This window comes from Hippopotamus amphibius, chromosome 4, assembly GCF_030028045.1.
Source record: "Hippopotamus amphibius kiboko isolate mHipAmp2 chromosome 4, mHipAmp2.hap2, whole genome shotgun sequence".
Taxonomy (NCBI): Eukaryota; Metazoa; Chordata; class Mammalia; order Artiodactyla; family Hippopotamidae; genus Hippopotamus; species Hippopotamus amphibius.
The window spans coordinates 186,956,283-186,977,201 of NC_080189.1; the positions used below are offsets into that span (position 1 = coordinate 186,956,283).

Consider the following 20,919-nt stretch of genomic DNA (forward strand, 5'->3'; position numbering starts at 1 on the left):
GCAGACACTGCGGCTCAGGGAGGTGACCTCACCCTGCCCTAGACCCCCGACGGGAGCACGTGCCCTCCACGGGAACACCCCCTCTGGTGGGGCCTGCGCGGGTGCCCAGGCCCCAGGCCGGGCCAGCCCAGGTGAGGCCTCCCGCTGGGAGGGCTCCGTGCCGGACCTGAGGGCCGCCTCGCAGCCGGGGACGCCAGTGCCCATGTGTCCAGCTGGGTCCCTGGGCCCTCCCGCACCCTGGGGCCCCTGACAGCTGTGCCAGAGGCCTGCCTGCACCTGGCTGGCCGCCTCCAGCACCGTCCTTGGGTTCCTCCCAGGCCTCCCTGACTGGCCTGCTCCCCGACTGAGCCTCAGTTTCTGCATCTGTAGGTCAGGGATAACAAGACCCCACCCCAGGTCCCAACCCAGCCTCTGGGGGGAAGGAAGTGGGGCTGCGGATGTGAAGGCGCCAGGGGGAGGGGAAGAAGTACAGCCGGGGAGGGGGCCTGGGGGAGGGGGGTTGTCCTCTCCAGGGCGGGAGACGCCCACCCCAAGGCGGAGCTGCTGCCAGCAGAGACAGGAGGCCGTGGGCTCCAAGCCCAGCCACGGCACCTGCTCTCTGCGTGGCCGCGAGCGAGCGAGCCCTTAGCATCGTGGACCCCGTCCGTCAGCAGGTGACATCTGCCGGGCAGAGCCGGGTGACGTTCAAACAGCCGAGTGTCAGCAGGTATCCTGCGTCCCGTGCTCAGGGCCCTTCCAGGGCAGGGCTGGACCTCCTCGTCTCATGTGCCCACCTGGCTGCCCGCTGCATGTTCTGGGGCCCTGGGCACCGGCCCACATCTGTCAATGAGGTGAACCAGGAAGCCAGACCACGCTGAGCCACCTGGAGAAAGTCAGAGAAAAACCCAGCTCCCAGGGTCCTGGGCCCGGTGTGTCTCTGTCCCCCTGATGGTTTTAAGTCCAGGACCTGCCAAGCGCTGTGGCAGAGCCGGCCACCCCTGCAGGGGCTCTGGGTTCTGGGCGGTCACCGGCTGAGTGGGGACTGAGGCCCCCAACGAAAGCAGCTCCGTAGTCAAGACAGGCTCCCGAGGTCCCCAGTCTTGGTAAGTTGTCAGCTGTCCCCACAGGCCTAAGCTTACCTCATCCTCAGCGAATGTCAGGGGTCTGGCCACCTTCACCCGCGTCCCGCCCCCACCCCAGTCGTCCCAGCCCTGGGCGGGTGGCCCCTCTCCCCTCGCAGAGAGGAAAGCTGACCTCCCGACACGCCCCGACGTGTGCACGTCTCCAGCCACCAGCTGAGCTGCGGGCGCGGCGCCCATCACAGCCTCACCTGGCCCCGCCTCCACCGTCAGTCCCTGCCGGGGATCTTTCACGCGGTAAGTCCCGTAATTCGGGGCCCCCACCCCCAGCCCCGCTTAACCCGCTTCGACTCCTCCCCCCGATCCGAGAGTAAAACCTACTCTCCCCGCCCCTCCGTCCCCTTGGTGTGTCCGAAGGCCCTTTCCCTGCCCCCACCAAAGTGGCCCAGCACCCCCAGCCCTGGGCTCCGGCCAGGTCACTGGAGGGCTGCCGGCAGCTGTGCCTCATCTCCACCCACAGCTCCTCACACCCGGCTCCACGCGCAGATGGCGGGGGGACCACTCAGAGGACCCCGTTCAACCCTCCGTGGCCCCAGGCAGGAATGTCACTGCCGGCCCCACTCGACAGGGGCCCCCAGCTCCAAGCAGCAGAAACAGGATCTGGGCCCCAGCTGTCCGGCTAGAGGGCCCCTGGGCTGGACGACGGGGCCACACGGCCCCCTGTCCACAGGGGTGCACCTGGCCTGCAGCAGGGCCCTGCCCACACAGGCCGGGACAAGTTCAGAGCTCTGGAATCCGGCCCGTGGGCGGCACAGCCTGGCGGCACAGGGCCCTGCTGGGCGGTGGTCAGGCTGCACCCGTCCCCCAGGGCTTCTGCACGCCCCCCAACCCACCCAGAGCCCGCCCCTCCCCCCGAACCGCCCCTCCCCCGTCAGCGGCTGTTCCAGATGACGCGGGCCTGAGTCAGCGGCTTCGGGAGAAGGACGTGGCCACTTCTCTGCCAGCACACGGTGTGGGAGGGTGGGGGGTGGAACCAGAGAGGCCGGGGCTCTGTCAGCTGGGCTGAGCAGTGACCCCTGGCCGGGACTGGACCAGGCCCACCGTGGCCTGTTCCCGGAGCCCTGGAGCCCTCCCCCCGGGAAAACGGACACACACAAAGCCCACCCCGGGGCAGTGGGCGGCCAGACCCACCACCGCCCAGCCCCTGGAAGGGGAACCGGAGGCAGTGAGCTGGGGTCTCCTGGGGCGGAGCTTGCTGGGCTCACCACCCACGGGCCCCCCACCCCATACCCAGCTCCCTCCCACTGCCCAGAGTCCTCCGAGCCAGGCCTGGGGCCAGGCCTCGTGCTGGGCACAGGAGCAAATGAGCAAACGGAGCTGGGCCTGGGGGGGTGCGGGCCTGGGGGGTGGGGGACACCAAGGTGGTGGGGACTCCGCAGACGGGGCGGGAGAAGGAGTGGCACTGGGGCTAAGGGCCCCCCAGAAACTAAAGCTGGGCGGGGGCATCTCGCTGCCTCACCGCCCCCCACACACACACACAGGCTGCTGAATCTGGATCTTAAGAATGCATTCAGTGTTCGATAATTTCAAATGAGAAAAACTTAAAAAGAACACTCCTTAACAGCAGTCAAGGGAAAGCCTGTCCCTCGCTTCCATGGCGCCAGACGTCGTGCTGGTCGCATCCCAGCTGGGTTCGCGCGGCCTGAGGAGGGTCGGGGTAGGACTCACCGTAGAGGGGCCCTGACTCAGCACCCGGCACTCCGCGCGCCCCCACGTGCATGCCCAGGGAGCCTCCCACCCGAGGGCGCTCACTGAACAATCCGCCATCCCTAACAGCGGTGGGGTTACCACCCGCTAGAGGCGGTGCTCCGTCCCCGCGACCCTCGTCAAATTAGAACTGGATTTCTAGTTAATTTCAAAAATATGGCCAAGGTAATAAGGAACTGATGGATGAAAGGAAACGGGTGACGCCAGCCGCGGCAACCACAGAGGGAAGGGCGGTGCACTGAGCCGGAGGAGGCACAGGGAGAGGCACAGGGCTCGGAGAGGGTCAGGGCTGGGGGTGGAGACAGTCTGGGGGCGTTCGAGGCACCCCGCAGAGGCAGGGCCGGGGGAGCTGGGGGTGCGGTGGGGGCTGGAGCGTCCTCATACCTCCCGTCCCCACACACCCTCCCCAGACGCCCGGCACTCCGGGGCTGCTGGCACCCTGACCCTCAGCCACACCTCACCTGGAACTCACAGTCCAGACAGGGAGACGCGTGACACCCACACAGGCCTGTGCAAGGAGAGCGAGGTCAAAGTTTCCTGGGAGAAAGGGGAACACGGTGATTCCTCCGGGGCGGGAAGGGCGTGGAGCGGTGGAGAGTCCCGGCGGAGAGTCCCCGTGGAGGGGGTCCTTGTGAAGGGCCAGGGGGAGTTCCCGGGGAGTGGGTGTGGGGGTGGGAGACGAGGGCAGCGGGGGGCAGCCCGTCGGGTGCAGAGCCCGCGGCCGGCGCAGCGGGGCGGGAAGGACAGCGAGGTCTAGACTAGGAATTGACAAGCCAGGTGGGTGTTTACAGAAGAACCATACAGGGGTTTTGGTTTGGCAGTTTTGTTTTGTTTCTTTAATATTTATTTATTTATTTTTGGCCGCATCGGGTCTTAGTTGGGGGTGGGGAGCTTCTCTCTAGTTGCGGTGCAGGGGCTCCAGAACGGGAGGGCTCTCTACTTGAGGGCATGGGCTCTGTAGGTGCCGCACGTGGCCTCAGTTGCCCCATGGCACGTGGGATCTCAGTTCCCCAACCAGGGATGGAACCCACGTCCCCTGCATGGGAAGGCAGATTATTAACCACTGGACCACCAGGGACGTCCCTGGTGGGTTTTTCAACCCTTAAACCTCCCCACTGCTCTGGAGGAGCGAAGGAGAGCTGTGACGGGGCCAGGAAGACACTCAGCAGGAGACAGCAAGGGTGGGGTGGGGGCGGGAGGGGCTGAGGCAGGGAGCTGTCCTGGGGCCCTGGGCGTGGGGCACAAGGAGCCCCTTCCTCCAACCCCCATCCCCCACAGCGCCCCCCCAAATCTGTAAACTCTTTCTCCATGGAAAGCTCAGATGCCAGCGGATTCTCTTCCACACAGAAGAGGCTCAGAGCCTAATTTGAGGACGGCTGGGAGCCAGATGGAGCCAGTTCCTCCGGGAGGAGCTGCAGCAGGGGCTGCAGCGTGGGGAGGTCCGGAGGCGGAGCTGGGAGGGCTGGGAGGCAGTGAGGCCGCTGGGCCCGGGTGAAAGCTCCGAGACCTGTGCGGCCCAGGCTTGGCGCTGTGCCTCTGAGAAGCACAGCCCAGAGGTCAGAGCCCAGCCTTGACCTCCATCTCTCTGCAGACCCAGAGGGGGGCCCAATTCTTCTGCCTTAATGCCCTGTCCCCCCCTTCCCCCCAGCTCAGCTCTGCCACTCAGCCCCCTGCGCCCAGCCCTGCCTCTCTAGAGGGGAGAGGGAAGACCGGCCCTCAGACTCTGCAGCTTCAAGGCCAAGAGCAGGGTGAGTAGAAAACTGCTACATGGATGTAGACACTGGGTTTGGGGCAGGGTGGGTCTCAGGCACCTCTTCATCCTCAATGCCCTAAGGAGGCCCCTGGGATTCCATCCCTGGTCCCCCCCAGCAACATCCCCCACCCCTTCAACGTTCCCAGAACCGGGGCTGCAAGGCCCAGTGGTTTCTTGCCTCTTTCCCTGCAGAACCTTTATTCTGAGCTGAAGATGACACCCCCCACCTCCCACATAAAGCAGTCGATGTGGAGCTGCTGTCTGCCTCCCTCACACTGGGTTATCTGTGCAGAACCAGGGAGAAAACCACTGTCCCGGCTAGACCATCCTGCGTAACTGCGGCCACCAAGGGAGTTCAGGAGGCGAGGGACAGTCCAAGTCTCGCTGGGTCAGCAGAGGCCCCAGGCCAGCCCCTCTCTGCTCTGTAGGCTGCATCTCCAGGCGTGGACCCAGCACTCCCCAGGGCCGGCCACCCACCACCTAGGGGACTGCGGGACCACTGGCCCAGCTGCTCAGAGAGGTACCAGAGCGGAGGCAGGCCAAGCTCTGCCAACACCCCCGCCCCTCCGCCGTGCGGCTCGGCTGGACGGGCCTGCAGACGCAGGGAGGTCAGTGCGGGAATGGGAGCCCCGGGGCCTCTCAAGCCGACGCAGGATCTGCACTCTGTCTCAGCCAGACCCAGGGTGCAGCAGTCTGGTCTGTAGAGTCGCCACAAACACCAAGTCATCGAGAACTGAGCCATCGCCCAGGGGGAGCCCAGGGTCAGGGTCCCACCAGCCTCCAGCCACATGCTTTCAGTCAATCAATACATGACCTTGTCCTACATGCATTGCAGTTTAAAGATGCCATATTTGGCACATATCGTATTGTTGGTTTGGGAGAACTGAACCCAGGCAGCTGCCCTGTGACTCACGCGGACAGGATGCTCCTCGGACACACGTGTTTTCTCTGTGAGGCACGTCCAGCCTCCCTGTGCTAAGGGACACTGGATGCACTTCCGGGCTATGCTGGGGGCCACTTAAAACAGGGAAATCTCCCGAAACAAGCACAAAAATGTGGAAAACTCAGCGCTAAATTGGCCATGTTTGCAGCTTGAGGTTAAACAAGAAGTCACAGAGCATCTACACATGTCAGCAAATGACTGCAAAACAAGTACTGATTTTAGGGTCACAAATAGATTTTAGCGAGGAGGCAAGTCCCCAGATACAGAATCTGCAAATGATGAGACTCTCCTGAGTGTGTGACTGATACCCAGAGGAAGAGGCTAGAGGTCACTGACCCATGCAAGCCTCTGACTGACCGACCCGCCCACTGTCCCCTCTGAGAATCTGGTCCCGGACCCCACCTCCCCTCCCCAGACCAGGGATGGGCCCTGACTGACGTCCACCTCCTGTCATGAGGGGGTGTTGAGGCTACAGCGGCCAAAGCCGCCAGGCTACAGAGGAAACATGCTGAGGGAGAGGCAGGGATGCTGGGAGGAGCAGGGTTCAGGGCCAGAGCCTGCAGCTGCTGCCCCACTGCAGCCCACCTTTCTGGAGGTAACCAGAGTGGTCAGGTCCCTGTCCACAAGCACAGAGGCAGAATGGCTGCCCGAGGTGCCATCGCTGCTCTGGTGCCCCAGTTCTCACTCACCAGGTAGACCGAGTCCTGCAGTGGATGTGTGGGTGGCTGGCTGGCTGGACGGATGGACGGATGGATGGATGGATGGATGGATGGAAAGATGGAAGGATGGGTGGAAGGAAGTATGGGTAGATGGGTGGGTGGGTGTAGTGGGTGGATGGGTGGATGTTGGGTGAGTAGATGCATGGATGGGTGGGTAGGTGGATGTGTGAATAGGTAGATGGGTGGGGGTGAATGGATGGGGGGGTGTGCTTTTGCTGACTTCATTCTGTAGCAGCATCAGGGGTCACATCAGGGCACCCCAGCAGGATAAAAAAGGAAAAACGTTTCGAAAGGCACATGGTAAAAAGCATTCTTGGTGCTGAACTGATGCAGGAAGTGAAACCCAAAGCTAGGTGGCTGCCTGGGGTCCCCAGGTGGGCCCCAGTCTCCCCCCTGGGCCTGCAAGTGCCCACCGACTACACTCAGGGCTGGCTTGGCCTCAAACGTCCAGCTGGAAGGCCTCTCTCTCTCTGAGAAAGGCCCGTGCCTGCCTGGCTGCTCCCCGGAGCACTCATGCGGCAGCACCCAAAGCCACGGCCCCCCTGCCCCATCTCCGCTTCCTGCGTCCCAGCCGGAGGCAGTGACAGGCTGTCCACAGGCTGGCTGTGACCCGAGCAAGGCGTGGCTGCGTGCTCTTTGCGGGTCCGTCTCAGGCCTGGGCGCGTGCCCATGGGGGTGCTGGAGGCGGCAGCACGCAGTGAACTGACCCGACCCTCGGGGACGTCCTCCACCGTGCCGTCCAGGACACAGGCTAGACCATGAGAGCCAGGCTGCAGCACAAGGGGGAAAGCCCTGCGCGGGAGCCAGCCCTGGGGCGCCAGCCTCCTTCCCCTCCATCAGGGGAGGGGTCCTCATGCCTGACTGTGTGCAGAAGGGCTGACCCGGTGGCCGAGCCACAGACCGCAGCCAACGCCCGGCCTCCCACGTCAGCTTCTGGGGGAGGCCCAGGATTCCGCCTGCTCCCCACCCCAGGTGGATAAGAACTGGGGGTCTGGGGCACGGAAGGCCCTGCTTGACGCTGTTCTCCCAGCTGGGTCATCCCCTGCTGCCCAGGCTGAAGGCGGAGGGTCGCTCCCCACCTTCCTCCCCTGCACTCCTCTGCCTGGATCACAGACACAGCCACTGACCACAGCCCTCGAGCCAGGCTGGGGAAGCCATGAGGCAGCAGCTGGGGCCCCCACCCCCACCCACAGGAGGTGCCAACTGCTGGGATGCAGGAGGGCATGGAGAGCCCGAAACCCCGCTCGGGGCGGTGGGGGGAGGCTTCCAGGAGAAAGCCACACTGGGCAAGGAAAGGGGCAGAGCCTGGTGGGGGTGCTGGCCAGCCCCCAGGCAGCGGCTTGCCTACGGAGCACGGACTGGCGCATTCCAAGAATGGCAGAGTCCCTGTCCGGGAGCGGCCCTACATTCACACGTCCTCTGGCTGGAAGGTGTCCAGGAGCCAGCGCACCCTCCTTGGCAGCTCACCTGGGCGTGCCCAGCACTCAGGGGCCCTCATTCCACCTGGGCTGTTGCCAGAAGCTGCTCCCGCAGGGGCTGGGCCAAGGAGACTTCCGGGGCTGGGCCGCTGGGCCAGACAGGGGCAGCACGTGCCGGTCTTATCCTCCCCAGACAGGGCCACGCTGGGCACCAAGGGGTGTGTGGTTGGCCCCAGGGGGAGGCTGCAGCAAGGCTGTGAAGCCACCTGGACCCAGCGCCCTTCCCTCAGCCCTGAGCGGCCCTTCACGAGCCCTCCTCCCCCACCCTTCTCCCCACCTGCCCACCACGGTCCAAACGGGGCCAGTCTCGGCAGGGACGTGGCGAGACAACACCAACAGTGGAGACACTTCACCCGCATGTGCTCAGCTCCCCGGGAACCTTCAGGCATAACTGTCAATCGGTTCTACAGATGGGGAAACTGTGGCTCCACAGAGCACGGCAGGCCCCAGCCTGAGGTCACGCTGACCGTGCAGGACCCTCAGGGCAGGGCGGTGTCTCCTCCATCTGACTGGGGCTGGAGGGAGGCCCCCCCACCTCCTGGCCACTCCCCAAGAGCAGGCCTCACGCTGGGGCATGTGGGGGTCACGGCGGGGTGGGGTCCTCCCGGTCTGCAGGGGTCATGAAGCAGGACAGGAACAGAGGGCGGCACTGCCACCGCCGGGCCAGGGCGGCTTCCAGGGGCCTGCTGCCTGCGCCACCCAGCAGGGTCCAGGCTGCCCAGAGACCCCCCAGCCCCCGTCTCTGCTGAGGGTCAGGGAGGGCTGCTGGAAGCAGGCCGCACCGGCTGGCCCCGGGGATGGGGACGCCAGCACGTGGGATCAGCTGGCCCACGGGCGCTCCCACGCAGGGCGCAGTGAGCGAAGCGTGGAAGCCGGTGCCACCTGCCGCCGGGTTTTGACCGCGAGCCGGTCACCTGGCGCGCCGCCAGCGCGGGTGGCCCTGCAGGAGGTTCGTGGGGGGGGAGCAGTGGAGCCCAGGGAGGGGGGCTGACCGTGAGGGCTGAGGTGGGGAGGCCGCGTCCAGATGTCCCCCAGGACCCCCCTCCCGCTGCCCGCTCCGTGGGTCTCACTCCCCGGCGCTCCCCTCGGCCACGAACAGCGAAGCCGGCCGGGCCGGGCCGGGGTGGAGCGCCGGCGGCGGCGGCGGCTGCGGTACCCACAGGCCGCCGGGCAGGGGTGGGCGGGGCCTCCCCGGGACCCCCGCAGACTCCGCCCCCGGCCCGCGCCCGCTCCCCACGTGGCCGCCGGCGGGCGGGGCTGGGCGGCGCCGGGCGGCACCTCCGCTTCCTCCCGCGCGCCCCGCGGAGCCCGAGCCCGAGCCCGAGCCGTGCGGAGCCCCGCGGCGGGCCGACAGCCCGCGGCTGCTGACCCACCCGGCCCGAGCGCCGGCCACGGCCCCGCGCTCCGCCGCCGTCCCCGCCCGGTAAGTCCGCGCGCCCTGCGCCGGCCAGGAGCCGCGGGGAAACTGAGGCCGGGCCGCGGGGGCGCTTGGGGCCGGGGCATGGGGCTGGGGAGCGGCCGGCGGCCCCGCGGCGCAGGGCGGCGGGCTCCCGGCTCCCGGCTCCCGGGCGTGGACCCCGCGGCGCCGAGACGCGGAGACGCCGCCCGAGCGCGCGCCGCCCGCGGGTGGCGGGCAGAGGGTCGGCCGGGCCTCCGCCCTGCCGCGCGCCGGCAGAATATCTCCGCCTGGCGGCTGCCACGTCCTGACCGTGAATCAGCCACAGTTGGGAGAATAAACTTCAACTTCGGGTCCGCCGCCCCGGTGGCACCGCAAGGCGTGCAGCGGCCTGCGGCCCCGCCTGGGCTGCTGGGTCTGTAGCTGCCTGGATGCAGGTGGGCGCACACGGGGCCCTGGCACCCCCGCGGGCAGGCCTTGGGGGAGCGAGCCTCCATCACGGCTCTCAGCTTCTCTCCCCAGTGGGGCTGGTAGTCTGGCCCTGTGCTCCTCCGGCCCCACCCCGGACCCCTTTCCTGGGGAGGGACCTTGGGAGTGACCACAGCCCCGGGAGGGAATCCTGCCTGCACCAGCCCCGGCTGCTCCGGGAGAGCACACGCAGGCAGCTGGTCTGCCTGGCCCCCTGAGGCTCGGTCGCGACCACAGCTTTAGTGTCCTACCCTAGCCGGACACACCAGGAGTCAGAGCGCCTAAGATGGCCGTGACCCTGCCCCAGCCAGGAATCAGGAACAAGGCGGGAGGTCAGGCACACCCATGCAGGAGCTGTGCTGTCCCCTCCCCACAAGCCCCACCCCCTTCTCCCTCTGGCAGCAGAAACTGGCCAGCACTCTGCCCTTCTTTGGGCCTCAGTTTCCCCATGTGCACCCTGAAGGGTGGGGACAGGGGCTCAGGCATGGACCTTCTCTGTCGTCCGGCAGTGGAGCAAAGCCCCAGACCCCCTCACGGTGCCAGCCGGGGCGGGGGCTCTGGACAGTGCATGCCGCAGCCCGCATGTAGCAGCTGTCGACGGGCATTCAGTTCCAGGTGTGGCGTCTGAGACCGCACCCTGTCCCCACCCCTCTCCAGGCCAGCATCAGCTTCCCTCTCCAAGAGCCGGGCTGGTGTGGTAGACCCCACCCGACCCCTGCCCAGGCCCACCCTCCCGTCTCCTCCACAAGAGCCCCCGGCCCCCAGCTCGGGGCTGACAGGTCCTCAGGGCAGGTGGGCAGGCGGAGGGGGTGCTGCCAGGGTGGGGGGGGGGGTGTGAACCCAGGTGACCAGATGGGGCTGCCGTCCCATGATCCATCCGGGTGGCAGGGCCACGGAAGGCTCTGCTTCTTTGCAGCAAAGAGTTAACTGGCAGGTGAGGCCCCCGCTTTGTGGAGGTGCTGACAGGCTGTCGAGCTAATTGCACACGTCTCACATTCGGGACCTGGAAGCTGTACCCCAAATAGACTCCGTTCACCTTTCATCAAAGTGCAGGTGTTTTGCAGGTTGGAACAGTTGGCTGGTCTATGAAGGTGGCGGGAGGGGTGGCTGGTGACCGATGGTGATCGGGCCTGCCCTGGGTGCAGGCGGGACCTGGCCTGGCCTGGCCCTGGGCAGGCGCGTGTTCTCTGAGGTGAGCTCAGACCCCTGGCTTTTGAGGGCCCCCAGAGGAGGAACCCAGGGGCAACGTCCCCCCATGGTCTGAGGGTCTGTGGGCCGCATGAATGAAAGAGAGGAGGCGGCAGGGAGCCACCTGCCACGTTACCACCGTGGTCTCTGACCCTCAAGACCCAGGGGAAGGGTGGGTCCCGCGATTCTTGTCTGTTTCACAAAATAGGAGACTGCCATGTGGGGTGGTTGGGTGACAGAGCCAGTGTGGCCGTCTTGGCAAGAGGTATCTATAAAGCCCCTGCTATGCGCGTCAGCCTTCGTGCCCACCTCGCCGCCGCGGTGGCCAGAGCGTGGCGTCCACTGTGCGGGGCATGCGGAAGGCGCTGCCCTGGGGCTGGGAGGGACTGGCCGACCCCCAGGGAGTACCTTGAGGCTGGGACTGTCCCCAGTCCCTCGTCACCGCTGCAGTCCCCACGGGAACAGCACATGTGGGTGCAGCAGCCCCAAGGTCCCGGCCCCGACGCTCTGCAGGTTAGGAGAGCTTTGTCCTGGCCAAGCCATGCTCCCTGCCCCGGGCCTCCAGTGGGATGGGGGGGCAGGTGCCGGCCCAGCCTCAAGGCACCCACCCGAGGGACTCCAGAGCAGAGCAGCCCATACAGACAGACAGCTGCCGTGGTCCGTCGAGGCGGCGGACCCTTCCGGCGGCGGCGGTGGCGGTGGGGGTAGCCGTTGCCGGTGGGCGACTGATGGAAAGGCGCCTCTCCCTGAGCCGTCTGAGGACGGAAGGGCCAAGGGCAAAGACCAAGGCCGTTGTCCTCTTCCCCCTGCCGGTCCCACCCCATCGCAGCCCCCCCACCCGGCCCCTCCCTCACCCCTGCAGCGTCCCCAGCTGCACCTCGAGTGCCCCGGCCGGGGACCCCTGCTCACGGGCTGCCACAGCACCCTCCGCCACCCCCTCTTGTGAGCTGGGCCCACGTTTGAGCACCCTGGGGCCCGAGTGGGAAGGGAGGGGGAGGGAGGGCGGGAGGGCAGACGGGAGGACCGCTGGCTCCCATGAGGCTGTGCCTGGGCCCACCCCACAGGGCAGGCGGAGGTCTCCCTGGGCAGGGGGGCATGGCCAGCTCTGCTGGAGGCCCGGGCAACCGGGGCCGTGGAGCGAAGCCCTCCGTGGATGGGAGGCCAGCCAGAAAACACACTTGGGGAGGTGGCGGCGGTCTCTGCTTCCCATTTGGCAGATGGTGCCACCGAGGCCTGACGTCACGGCCGAGCCCGGCAGCTAATGCAGGGCGAGGCGGGTCCGGGAGGAGGACCCGGGCTGGGAGTCGCAGTCTGGCTGCGTGCACAGCCCTGGGTGCTGGGTTCCCGCGCTCCCTGCGAGGCCCCTGCCCGCCGCGTGAGCAGAGGCAGCCCCCGCTGTGCCCGGGCAGTGCCGGCTCCCCGACCCACACACACACAGTCCCAGCAGACCCAGCTGAGCTTGGTTCTGGTGCGTCCCTGAGCTTGACCTCGGTCTTTGCCGAGTGCCGGTCGGGGTGGGCGTGGATACCCGCGTGGGCCCCGCCCAGCTGGGTGAGAGGGCCTCAGTGCCCCCGTTCGGCCTGGTCCCGGGTCCTCTGGGGCCCTGGGCTGTGGCCTCAGTGTGCGGCCTGCCTCCCCCACCATCCATGTCCCCGTGCCCGCGTCCCCGTTTCTGTTCCAGGTACGTACGGCTCGGCACTGCCGCCTGCGTGCCACAGCCGGGAAGCAGACATCTGCGCTTCACCCAGCCCCGGGGCGGGTGGAGGGGGGCCGCCCGTCCCCCTTCCCGGCCTGGCTCTGCCCCCCCACTGGCACAGGCGTGAGTGGCCTGAGAACACCAGCCCCAGGTCGGGTGCTACCCACTCTGGGGACATCCACGGCCCCTGCCCGCTGTTTCCGGGCTGTCCCCCCAGGAGCTGGGCCAGGCCATCCAGATGAGGCAGAGGGGTCAGGGGGCTGCTTGTGGACGGTAACAGAGTGATGGGAGGGTGGGCCGGCAGGGACAGAGGCCCAGAGGTGGGACCTAGAAGAGGAGAGGAGGAGGGGAGCTGCCCAGGAGTGGCCTTGCTGGCCGGGCAGGCCCGGTGCCTGTGCAGGTGGTACTAGCCCAGCCAACCCAGGGTCCCTGGACAACATCCAGGCCATTTTACAGATGAGAAAAGCAAGTCCAGGATGGGCCTGACTCCAAGGGTGCCGGGCAAGGACGGCACGCAGCATCTGGTGCCCGATGTGGAGGATCCCACTCGCCTGGTCGGGCCAGGCTCCTGGCACCGCTGCCTGGGGCAGGGGGCCCAGGGATGCCGAGTAGGGGCTGGGGAGGCACCTGCTCGATGTCGGCCACGGCAGCCTGGCGGAGACGGCGGGCATCGTGCGCTGCGGGCAGCAGGGCACAGCACTTTCTGGCAGTTACGGGCCCGCTTTGCAGGTGGCATCCGTGGATCTGCCAGCAGCCTGGCGGGGGATCCACCAACCTGCTCATCCCCAGGTGAGGATGGGCGCCAGCGCCCAGGAGGGCTGCGGGGACAAGGGACGTGGCCAGTCAGCAGCAGAGCCTGGTCTCAGCTAGAGCCTGAGCTGTCCCCCCGGCCCTGGCCACCGCCCCTGGCAGTGCCAGGCTGTGCTGGCTGGGCCCCTCCCCGCCCCCAATCTGCTGCTTTGTTCTTTCTACTCTGGCCAGGCAGCCTGGAGCGGGCACACAGGACAGGCAGGGGGATGGGGGGCCCCTGCGGCAGCCAGTGGGCGGCCTTCATGTCCCACCCCAAGGCCCTGAGGCTTAGACAAGCACAGAGCGGTCAGGGCCTGAAGCTGGCCTACCCCTTCCCTTCCCTGGACACCGAGGGTCCTCCCCACTGGGAGAGGCCGGAGACTTCCTGGAGGAGGCTGCTCTGAGCTATGTCTGGTCTTGGGGGAGAGAACCCAGGCAGAGGGGACGCTGGCGGCGAGCCTGACGTCTGTGTGCAACCCAGCGGAGCCCTACAGGTGGAAGCTGTGGCCAGACGCCACCTTGCACCTGTGGGGCCACCAAGTTCCTCGCCCTCCCTCACCCCCTAACCGCAGCTCTGCACACATCACTTCCCTCAAGGGTTCCCTGTGAGAGCTGATTCAGCCCCAGAAGGCGGCGGTGGCCTCTGTCGCCATCGGCCCCTGAGCCGTTCCCCTCCCTCCCGGCCTGGGACCCCCAGAACCTAGACCAGAACCCTGGGACTGGCAGAGGTGGCCGGGCCCTCTGGGAGCTCCCCGTTGGCTCTGCTTGTTAGGCGGCTGGGGAGGCCGAGGCCCAGAGGCAAGGTGACAGCGGGAGGTGAGGACAGACCCGGTCCCCATGAGCCCGCGGGGCAGGTGGAAGCGAAAGCCTGGCTTCCTGGCGTGGGTGCCCCCGCCCTTCCTGCCCTCCCCCTGCACCCGAGCCAGCCCGTTCTGGGGGATGGGGCTCCCAGGTCACCCCCAGCCCACGCCCGGAAACCCAGACACCCCCGGTGCACAGCTCAGGGCTGCCATGCGGGGACCCTCCTCCCAGCGAGCCCGGGGCCGGGGAGGCACCGCCTCCCCCCTCAGCAGGCGTTTCCTGTTCACCCAAGTCAGTCCCTGCCCCGCCGCCCTGTGCGGCTCCCGGCAGATTCTACTCACAGAGGGGGTGTGAGCCGGCCGTGCCAGTCATCACTCCAGGATCCCCGAGCCCTGGCGCGGCTCTGCTGGCCACTGGTGTCCCCTGGCTCTCGGCGCTGGCCCGCGTGGGCCCCCAGCCCTTCTCCGCTAACTAACTGTGCAGGAGACCCAGCTCCCAGCGCTTCCCTGTCACCTCTGGTGACCTGAGCCGGGGGCGGACCTGCTGCGCGCCCAGCTCCCTCCATGAGACGCTGCTGGTCCCCTTCTGTCATTTTCTTTCTAATTATGAAAATGACCGTATTCACCCTGGATGCAGCGTCTCCGTGTGCGGCCTGGGTCCTGTGCGACACGTCACGTTTCATGTGGTTGGAATCCCACACAGTGCGACGGGCGCCCTGGTCGTCATCCCTGTTTTCTGATTCGGCACTGCCGCGGTCGTGGCGCCCACCCAGCTCCCAGCGGGCCCCTCTGTCCCGCTGCTGGACGCAGGGAGGGCTGGGCAGGCAGGGGCCTCGCAACCCATCCTGGAGACGGCAGGTGGCGGCCGGCAGGAGGGCTCCTTGGACGGGAGACAGGCCAGGGAACCCTGAGGACCCTGCGCACTCTACGCCCTGGGGGCGGCGGGGGGTGGGACGGGCAGGCGATGGGCAGACACTCAGGTCCTTCCCCAAGGCCCACTGAGCACAGGACCCTCTACCCGGCGTGAGCCCACGGCAGGCGACCCACACAGGTCAGCTGAGGCCTCCTGAGGCGCGGGGCCTGGTGAAGATGACCCAGAAGAGCTGAGATTCTGGAAAGGAGGGTGACAGGGGTCACGGCAGGGCAGCCTCGGCTCCCCCCCCCCCGCCCCCGCCCCGGCAGGGCCTGGGCTGCCCCTGGGCTCCGAGGAGGTGCCAAGGATCGAATCCAAGCGTCGGCAGGCGGTGGAAAAATTTGGGTTCTTGTAGGAGCTAAAAATACAGAGTGGCAGCCCCTGCCTCCCCGTTCCGGAACCCGCTCCTGCCGCTTCACGCTCCCCCGGGGGAGACAGGCTCCCTCCTGGCACCTGCCCCCGCCCGCTCTGGCTCTGGGCCGGGAAGCACCCCAGCCGCTGTGCTGATCCTGGCAGGGCCACCCCGACGCTGCCTCCCCGGCCTCGGGCCGCCGGTCCCCCTCACAGGCTCCTGCCCTGGCCCCGGCCCCGAGCCCCTCCGCCTGCCCTTGCGGGGATCGAGGACCGGAGGCCTCACCCGCCTCCGCGGGGGCCAGGCGCTCCGTCCCGCGTCCGGGCTTCCCCACCCCGCCACGCGGCGCGCAGCCCGCTGGAGCCGAGCGGGGCCTCCCGGCAGCCGTGTCAAGGACACAGCTCAGTGCCCGGCGCCTGCCGGGACAGGCTCGGCCTCTCGGGCTCAGTTTCTCCAGCTGCAGGGGCTGGTCTCGGGGGTCCGGGAGGCCAGCTTTGACCCTGCCCCCACGATACACATACTCTCTGACGGACGGACTGCCAGGCAGGGGCGGCGGCTTCCGGTGAGTCTGCACAGCTGCCTAGGCGTGAGGGCGCCCCGTGGGGTGCCCGCCTCACTGTGCCAGGCGGGCCAGGTGCAGGAGGGGAGCCAGATGGGTGTCTGAGGAGGTGGCACCTGTGCGGCTGGGTGAGTGTCCGTGAGCAGGACACCCAGATCAGTGCGCTGACCCCAGGAAAGCTCAGAGGGAGACCCTGTCTTCCCGAGTCCCCGTCCTAGTGGACACCGCATGCTAATGGAAGAGACAAGATGACCAGTAGAGATCCACGGGTAACATCCCAGTCATGTCAGAGCCTCAGGGTCTGTCTCTACAGAGGGTCCCTGCCTGCCGCAGTTTTGGTGCGGGGGTGAGGCGGACTGCTTGGAGGACAGGTGGGGGTGCTGAAGCGCCCCGACCCTTCAGCTGCCCAAGGGACGGGGTCTGGCCTGAGCCACTTGAACTTGGACCCTGGGAGCCCCAGGTGGTCCTGCTGTTCTTCAGCCTGCGGAGCTGGAGCTGGCCGGCCGCAAAAAAAAGCTCTGAGATTCCAAATTCCTGGGCAGGCCCTGCCCTGGGCGGGCGGGCAGGCCACGCCCCTCGTCTGGGGGAGCCCTGAGAAGCGGGAACACATTCCTGAGCTTGGGGCCCCGCCCCCTCGGGATGGGGGTGGTCCCTGCGGCCCCGCCAGGCCTGGCTGCGGCGGGGGCGGGGGCGGGGGCGGGGGGGGGGGGGGTGCTGAGCAGGGCCCGCGGGCAGAGAGCCTGGCAGCCACGGGCTGGAGGACAGCAGCCGCCAGAGCCCTGCGCAGTCGCTCCGTGCGCAGCGGGTCCCGCTTCTGCGAACCCACTGCCGCGCTCTAAGACTCAGATGGAGACCAGAGGGGCAGAGTGACGTCCCGGGGCGCCCAGCGGCGAGCCCAGGAAGGAGGCTCGCCGCCTCCCGCGCGGGGTCCCGGGTGTTGTCAGGAAGGGCCGTGCCCCTCGGCCTGCGCTCCCTCCGGCGCTCCGTGCAGAGACGCGCAGCCACCGCCCGGAAAGGAGCAGGCGGAGGCCGCTTACTCCTCGCCGCTGCAACCGCGGGCCGGTTTCTGGAGACAGAACCTGACGTTCACATACGTGTCTGTGTACACGTTATGTAATATGTCAACAGATGAAAATATTTTCTGTGTGTAGAAATCTTATTTAAAGGAAAAAGGGAGCCTCAGGGGTCCTGATGGGCGCTGGGGGAGCTGGACGGCCAACGGGACGTGGGCGCCTGGGTGGCAGCTGCGGGAACGTCCTGTTTTCTCCGGTGGGTCCTCAGTCAGAAGTGAGGACAAAGACCACGGAAGCCCTGGGGTATTGATGCAGTCCCGGCCGTGGGGGTTGTCGCAGGGCGACCGTAGGGCCTCCTGGGCTGTCTCTAGAGATAGAGGTCTGACTTCCTGCAAGTCTGGCGAGGAGGGAGCAGGCCGCTTCCTGGGCTGGTTCCCGTGATGGTGGCTGCAGCTGTGGGTCGGAGTTCTATATTTATGTAAGGTCTGGCCATGGTCCATTTATATATTCAGTCTTTATCCTGAGAAACAGTCGGAGCATTTCTAGGAAGATGTCCTTGGCCCAGGGCCTGACCAGGTGGGCCCTGGAGGAGGTTGGGCAGCCTGCTGGGCCTCACAGAGGGGGAAGAGCCACCCCCGCCTCAGCCTCTGGGTCCCTAGCAAGCGTGCTCTCCCAGCTGGATGCCCCGTGCTCACCGAGCGGCCAGGCACGCCGTGGGCACCCTTGCTGCCCTGCACAGCGCCTGTGGGGCAGCCCAGCCTGGGCAGCTCGGCTGCAGGACACGGAGCTCAGTGCCAGGGCACATGGCGTAGGCTCCTTCATGGGCAGGGCTGGTCACCTGCTGTCCTTCCCCCCCCCCCCCCCCGCAGACCCAGGGGCTCCCATAATGGGGTCTCTCGGGGCAGCGAGCCCGTGGCCCCAGGAATTGGGCGTGTACAGGGACGACCGGGCGGCACCAGGAGGGCCGGTTCTGGTGACGCGGGCTGTCTCTGAGAAGTTGTTTTTCTGCATCAGGGACCCCTGGGGCTCTGGGCTGGGGAGGGCGTTTGGATGCCAGAGTGCTGGCCTGGGAGAGTTCGTGCTCTGTCTGCTCAGCCCATGCCAAGCAGCCAGGGACTCAGGCCGGCGGGGGCGGGGGCGGGGAGGGAGGGTCAGCTCTGGGTCCTCCTTAAGTAGCAGCACCCCCGGCGGGTGGCCGTGTGTGTGGAGGTCCATCTGCCGTGCTCTTCCCGGTGCTGGTGGAGCGGCCCCTCCCGCCCACGGAGAGGCTGCCCGGGCGGGACCGGGGCCACGGCTGGTGCTGGGCAGTTCGGCGGTCGGCAGCGATGAGAAGCCAGGAGAGGGTGCGGGTCGGCCCAAGGCAGGGCCCAGAGTGGCTGGGCCGCGGCAGCCGGAAGGTCCTGCGCGTCTGGGTGAGCCCCTGGGGGTCCCAGGCGGCCAGGCCTGGGAGGGCGCCGTCGTGGGGAGGGCGCCAGGCTCTCCACCCGGCCAGGCCCAGCACAGGACCCGGGCCGTGGGGGCCCCTGGGGGACAGCTGGGGAGCACCCTGCAGGCCCCTCGCCGCCCACCCCTCGGCGCTGCCCGCAGCCCGACGCGGGTGCACGTGGGGAAACGGAGGCTCGGCCAGGGTCTGCTGGGGGGGCCAGCGCCGGGGGCACTCGCGGGTCAGAGCCCTGCCCCCCTCCAGCCAGGCTGCCTCCCGGGAGGCCCCCGTGGGTCCTGCAGGCCAGGGGGTGGGGGAGGGGTGGGGGGGAGGGGTGCTGGACCCCCACCGCGGACCCACTGCAGGCAGAGGCCTCGCCTGTCCCTGTGCCCCCAGCAGGCTGCGGGGCGGCCCCAGAAGCTCAAGGGAGGGTGTCCAAGACCCTCAGCCAGGCAGAGGGGGAGCAGGACCTCCAGGAGTGACAGCAGCGCGTGCTGGGGAGCCCGCGCCCCACTGGGGACAGGCACCTGGGCCCTTGGCCCCCCTTGGCCTGTCTCCTGCGTGTCCCCAGGAGGCCCCTGGGGTCTCCCCTCTGACTTGCTAGGGCCAGCAGCCCTCAGGGTGACGCTGCGCTGGACGTCCAGCATCTGGAGGACCCCCGGCCGCCCCCGGGGGTCCAGCCTTGGCTCTGCCACGGGCATCCTTAGGGCCGCGGGAATGTGACCTAGCTTCCCTGGGCGCCGTTTCTCCTCCTGTGGAGTGGGGGTGTACTGTGCCCACCTGCGGGGTGGTGGGAGGCCAAGGGTCGGGGCGGGCACTGCTGGCACCAGGCCCTGGGCATGGGGCGCAGTGCGGTCGCCGTGCCCGGCCCCTCGGGCCTCCCTCCCAGCGGCTCCACACAGCCCCTCTCACACGCTAAATATAAGACCTGAGCCATACATGGTTCTAGAAGAGCCGGAGCTGCCCCTGACAGCTGGGGCCAGTCCCAGGGGCTGTGGTCGGGGACAGCGTCACAGCCCAGGGCTCCAGGGAGGGGCTCGGTGGCTGTGGTGACGACCCGGGGGCCCAGCCCGCCTGTCCCGCGGGTCCGTGTTGGGAAGGGTGCGTCCGGGGGCGTCCTGGGCTGCGGCAGCCCCTCAGCCTCTGGGAGATGTTCTCTGGGCAGCGATCCTGCTTCCTGCAGCTGAGTCTGGGTCCGTCTCCGAGAGCCGCGGGCCGGGGGACACGGGTCCTCCACTGCACACAGGCTGACACAGGGAGGCCCGCGGAAGCTGAGACCCGGCAGGGCTGCTGCCCGCGGGGCCTTGGTCTTGCCCAGAATTGGGCGGGCGGTGGACGTGACCCTCGAGTCAGCCCCCCTCCGCAGCCGCATTCCTGACGCTGTGGGCAGCCTGGCCGTGCCCAGGGTCAGGGATTGTCCCCGCCCACCCCATCGTCTCCATCTGACTCTCTCCACTGGGCAGGGGACGCACCCGGGGCCGGGTGGGGGAGCCCCAGAGGCGCCATCTTTGCTGCCTGATCCCCACGGGGTCAGTGGTGTTCCCGCCAGTGTAGCCTCCCGGGTGCTGTGCCCGCGGTGAGGGCAGTGCTGCTGCCTCCTTGGCTGCTGTGACGATCAAGACGGGACGGGGTGTTGGCAGCGCCCGGCCCGGCGCAGGGGAAGCCTGGGCCCGGGCAGCCCCAGCGGGACGGGGGTTTGCCAGCACGTGTCCCCCTGGCAGGCCGGGCGTCAGCAGGAAGCACGGTGTCCCCGATGGGCCGGCGGAGGCTCGGAGCAGGGGACGCTGCCTCCGCGGGCCGGCCGGGGGCCACGCTGGGCCGTGGGTCCCCTCCGGGCCCGCGTGCGGGCTTCAGGCCGACGCCCCTCTCCTCTGGCCTCGCAGTTCAGCAAGATGTCGGTGAAGGAGGGCGCGCAGCGCAAGTGGGCGGCGCTGAAGGAGAGGCTGGGGCCGCAGGACGCGGACCCCACGGAGGCCAACCTGGAGAGCGCGGAGCCCGAGCTCTGCATCCGGCTCCTGCAGATGCCCTCCGTGGTCAACTACTCGGGGCTGCGCAAGCGGCTGGAGGGCAGCGACGGTGGCTGGATGGTGCAGTTCCTGGAGCAGAGCGGCCTGGACCTGCTGCTCGAGGCCCTGGCGCGCCTGTCGGGCCGCGGTGTGGCCCGCATCGCCGACGCCCTGCTGCAGCTCACCTGCGTCAGCTGCGTGCGAGCGGTCATGAACTCCCAGGAGGGCATCCGCTATATCCTCAGCAACCAGGCGCACGTGCGCCAGCTCTCCCAGGGTGAGGCTCGGGTCCTGAGGGGCGGCGCTCGGCCCGGCAGCCAAGGAGGGCTTCCTGGAAGAGGAGCCAGTTTCCCAGCTGCCCCTGGTTGCCCACTCTGTTCTGTGGCTTTGCCCTGCTTTTCCACCCAGCCCTGGGCTAGTTCAGGCCCCACCCCCCTCCCCGGTCTCTGGCCTCCGGGCCCCCGTCCAGCCCTTACCGAGGCCGCTGGAGTCCCTGGGTCAGAAACACACTTCCACCCGAGGGGCCCCGCTTCCGCTCCACCTGGCTCCGAGCTCCTCAGCCTTAGCTGGGCCTCAGCCCTCAGGTCTGCGGCCCCCG

At 68.1% G+C, this 20,919-nt stretch overlaps 1 protein-coding gene across 5 annotated transcripts in view; it reads left to right on the forward strand.

Annotated features, from left to right (window-relative positions):
- Positions 1-1,338: 1,338 nt before the first annotated feature.
- The window catches only part of INF2 (inverted formin 2), a 34,846-nt gene continuing 15,265 nt past the window's right edge, over positions 1,339-20,919 (forward strand). For 2 of the 5 annotated variants that reach the window (XM_057730967.1, XM_057730972.1), the window contains exons 1-2: positions 9,425-9,551; positions 20,199-20,598. In XM_057730967.1, the coding sequence (XP_057586950.1) occupies positions 9,546-9,551; positions 20,199-20,598 (406 nt within the window). In that variant the 5' untranslated portion in view covers positions 9,425-9,545. Of the gene's footprint in view, positions 1,356-4,473; positions 4,574-8,988; positions 9,142-9,424; positions 9,552-20,198; positions 20,599-20,919 lie in introns of those variants that run through there. The other 3 variants (XM_057730971.1, XM_057730969.1, XM_057730968.1) reach the window with 3 other exon arrangements.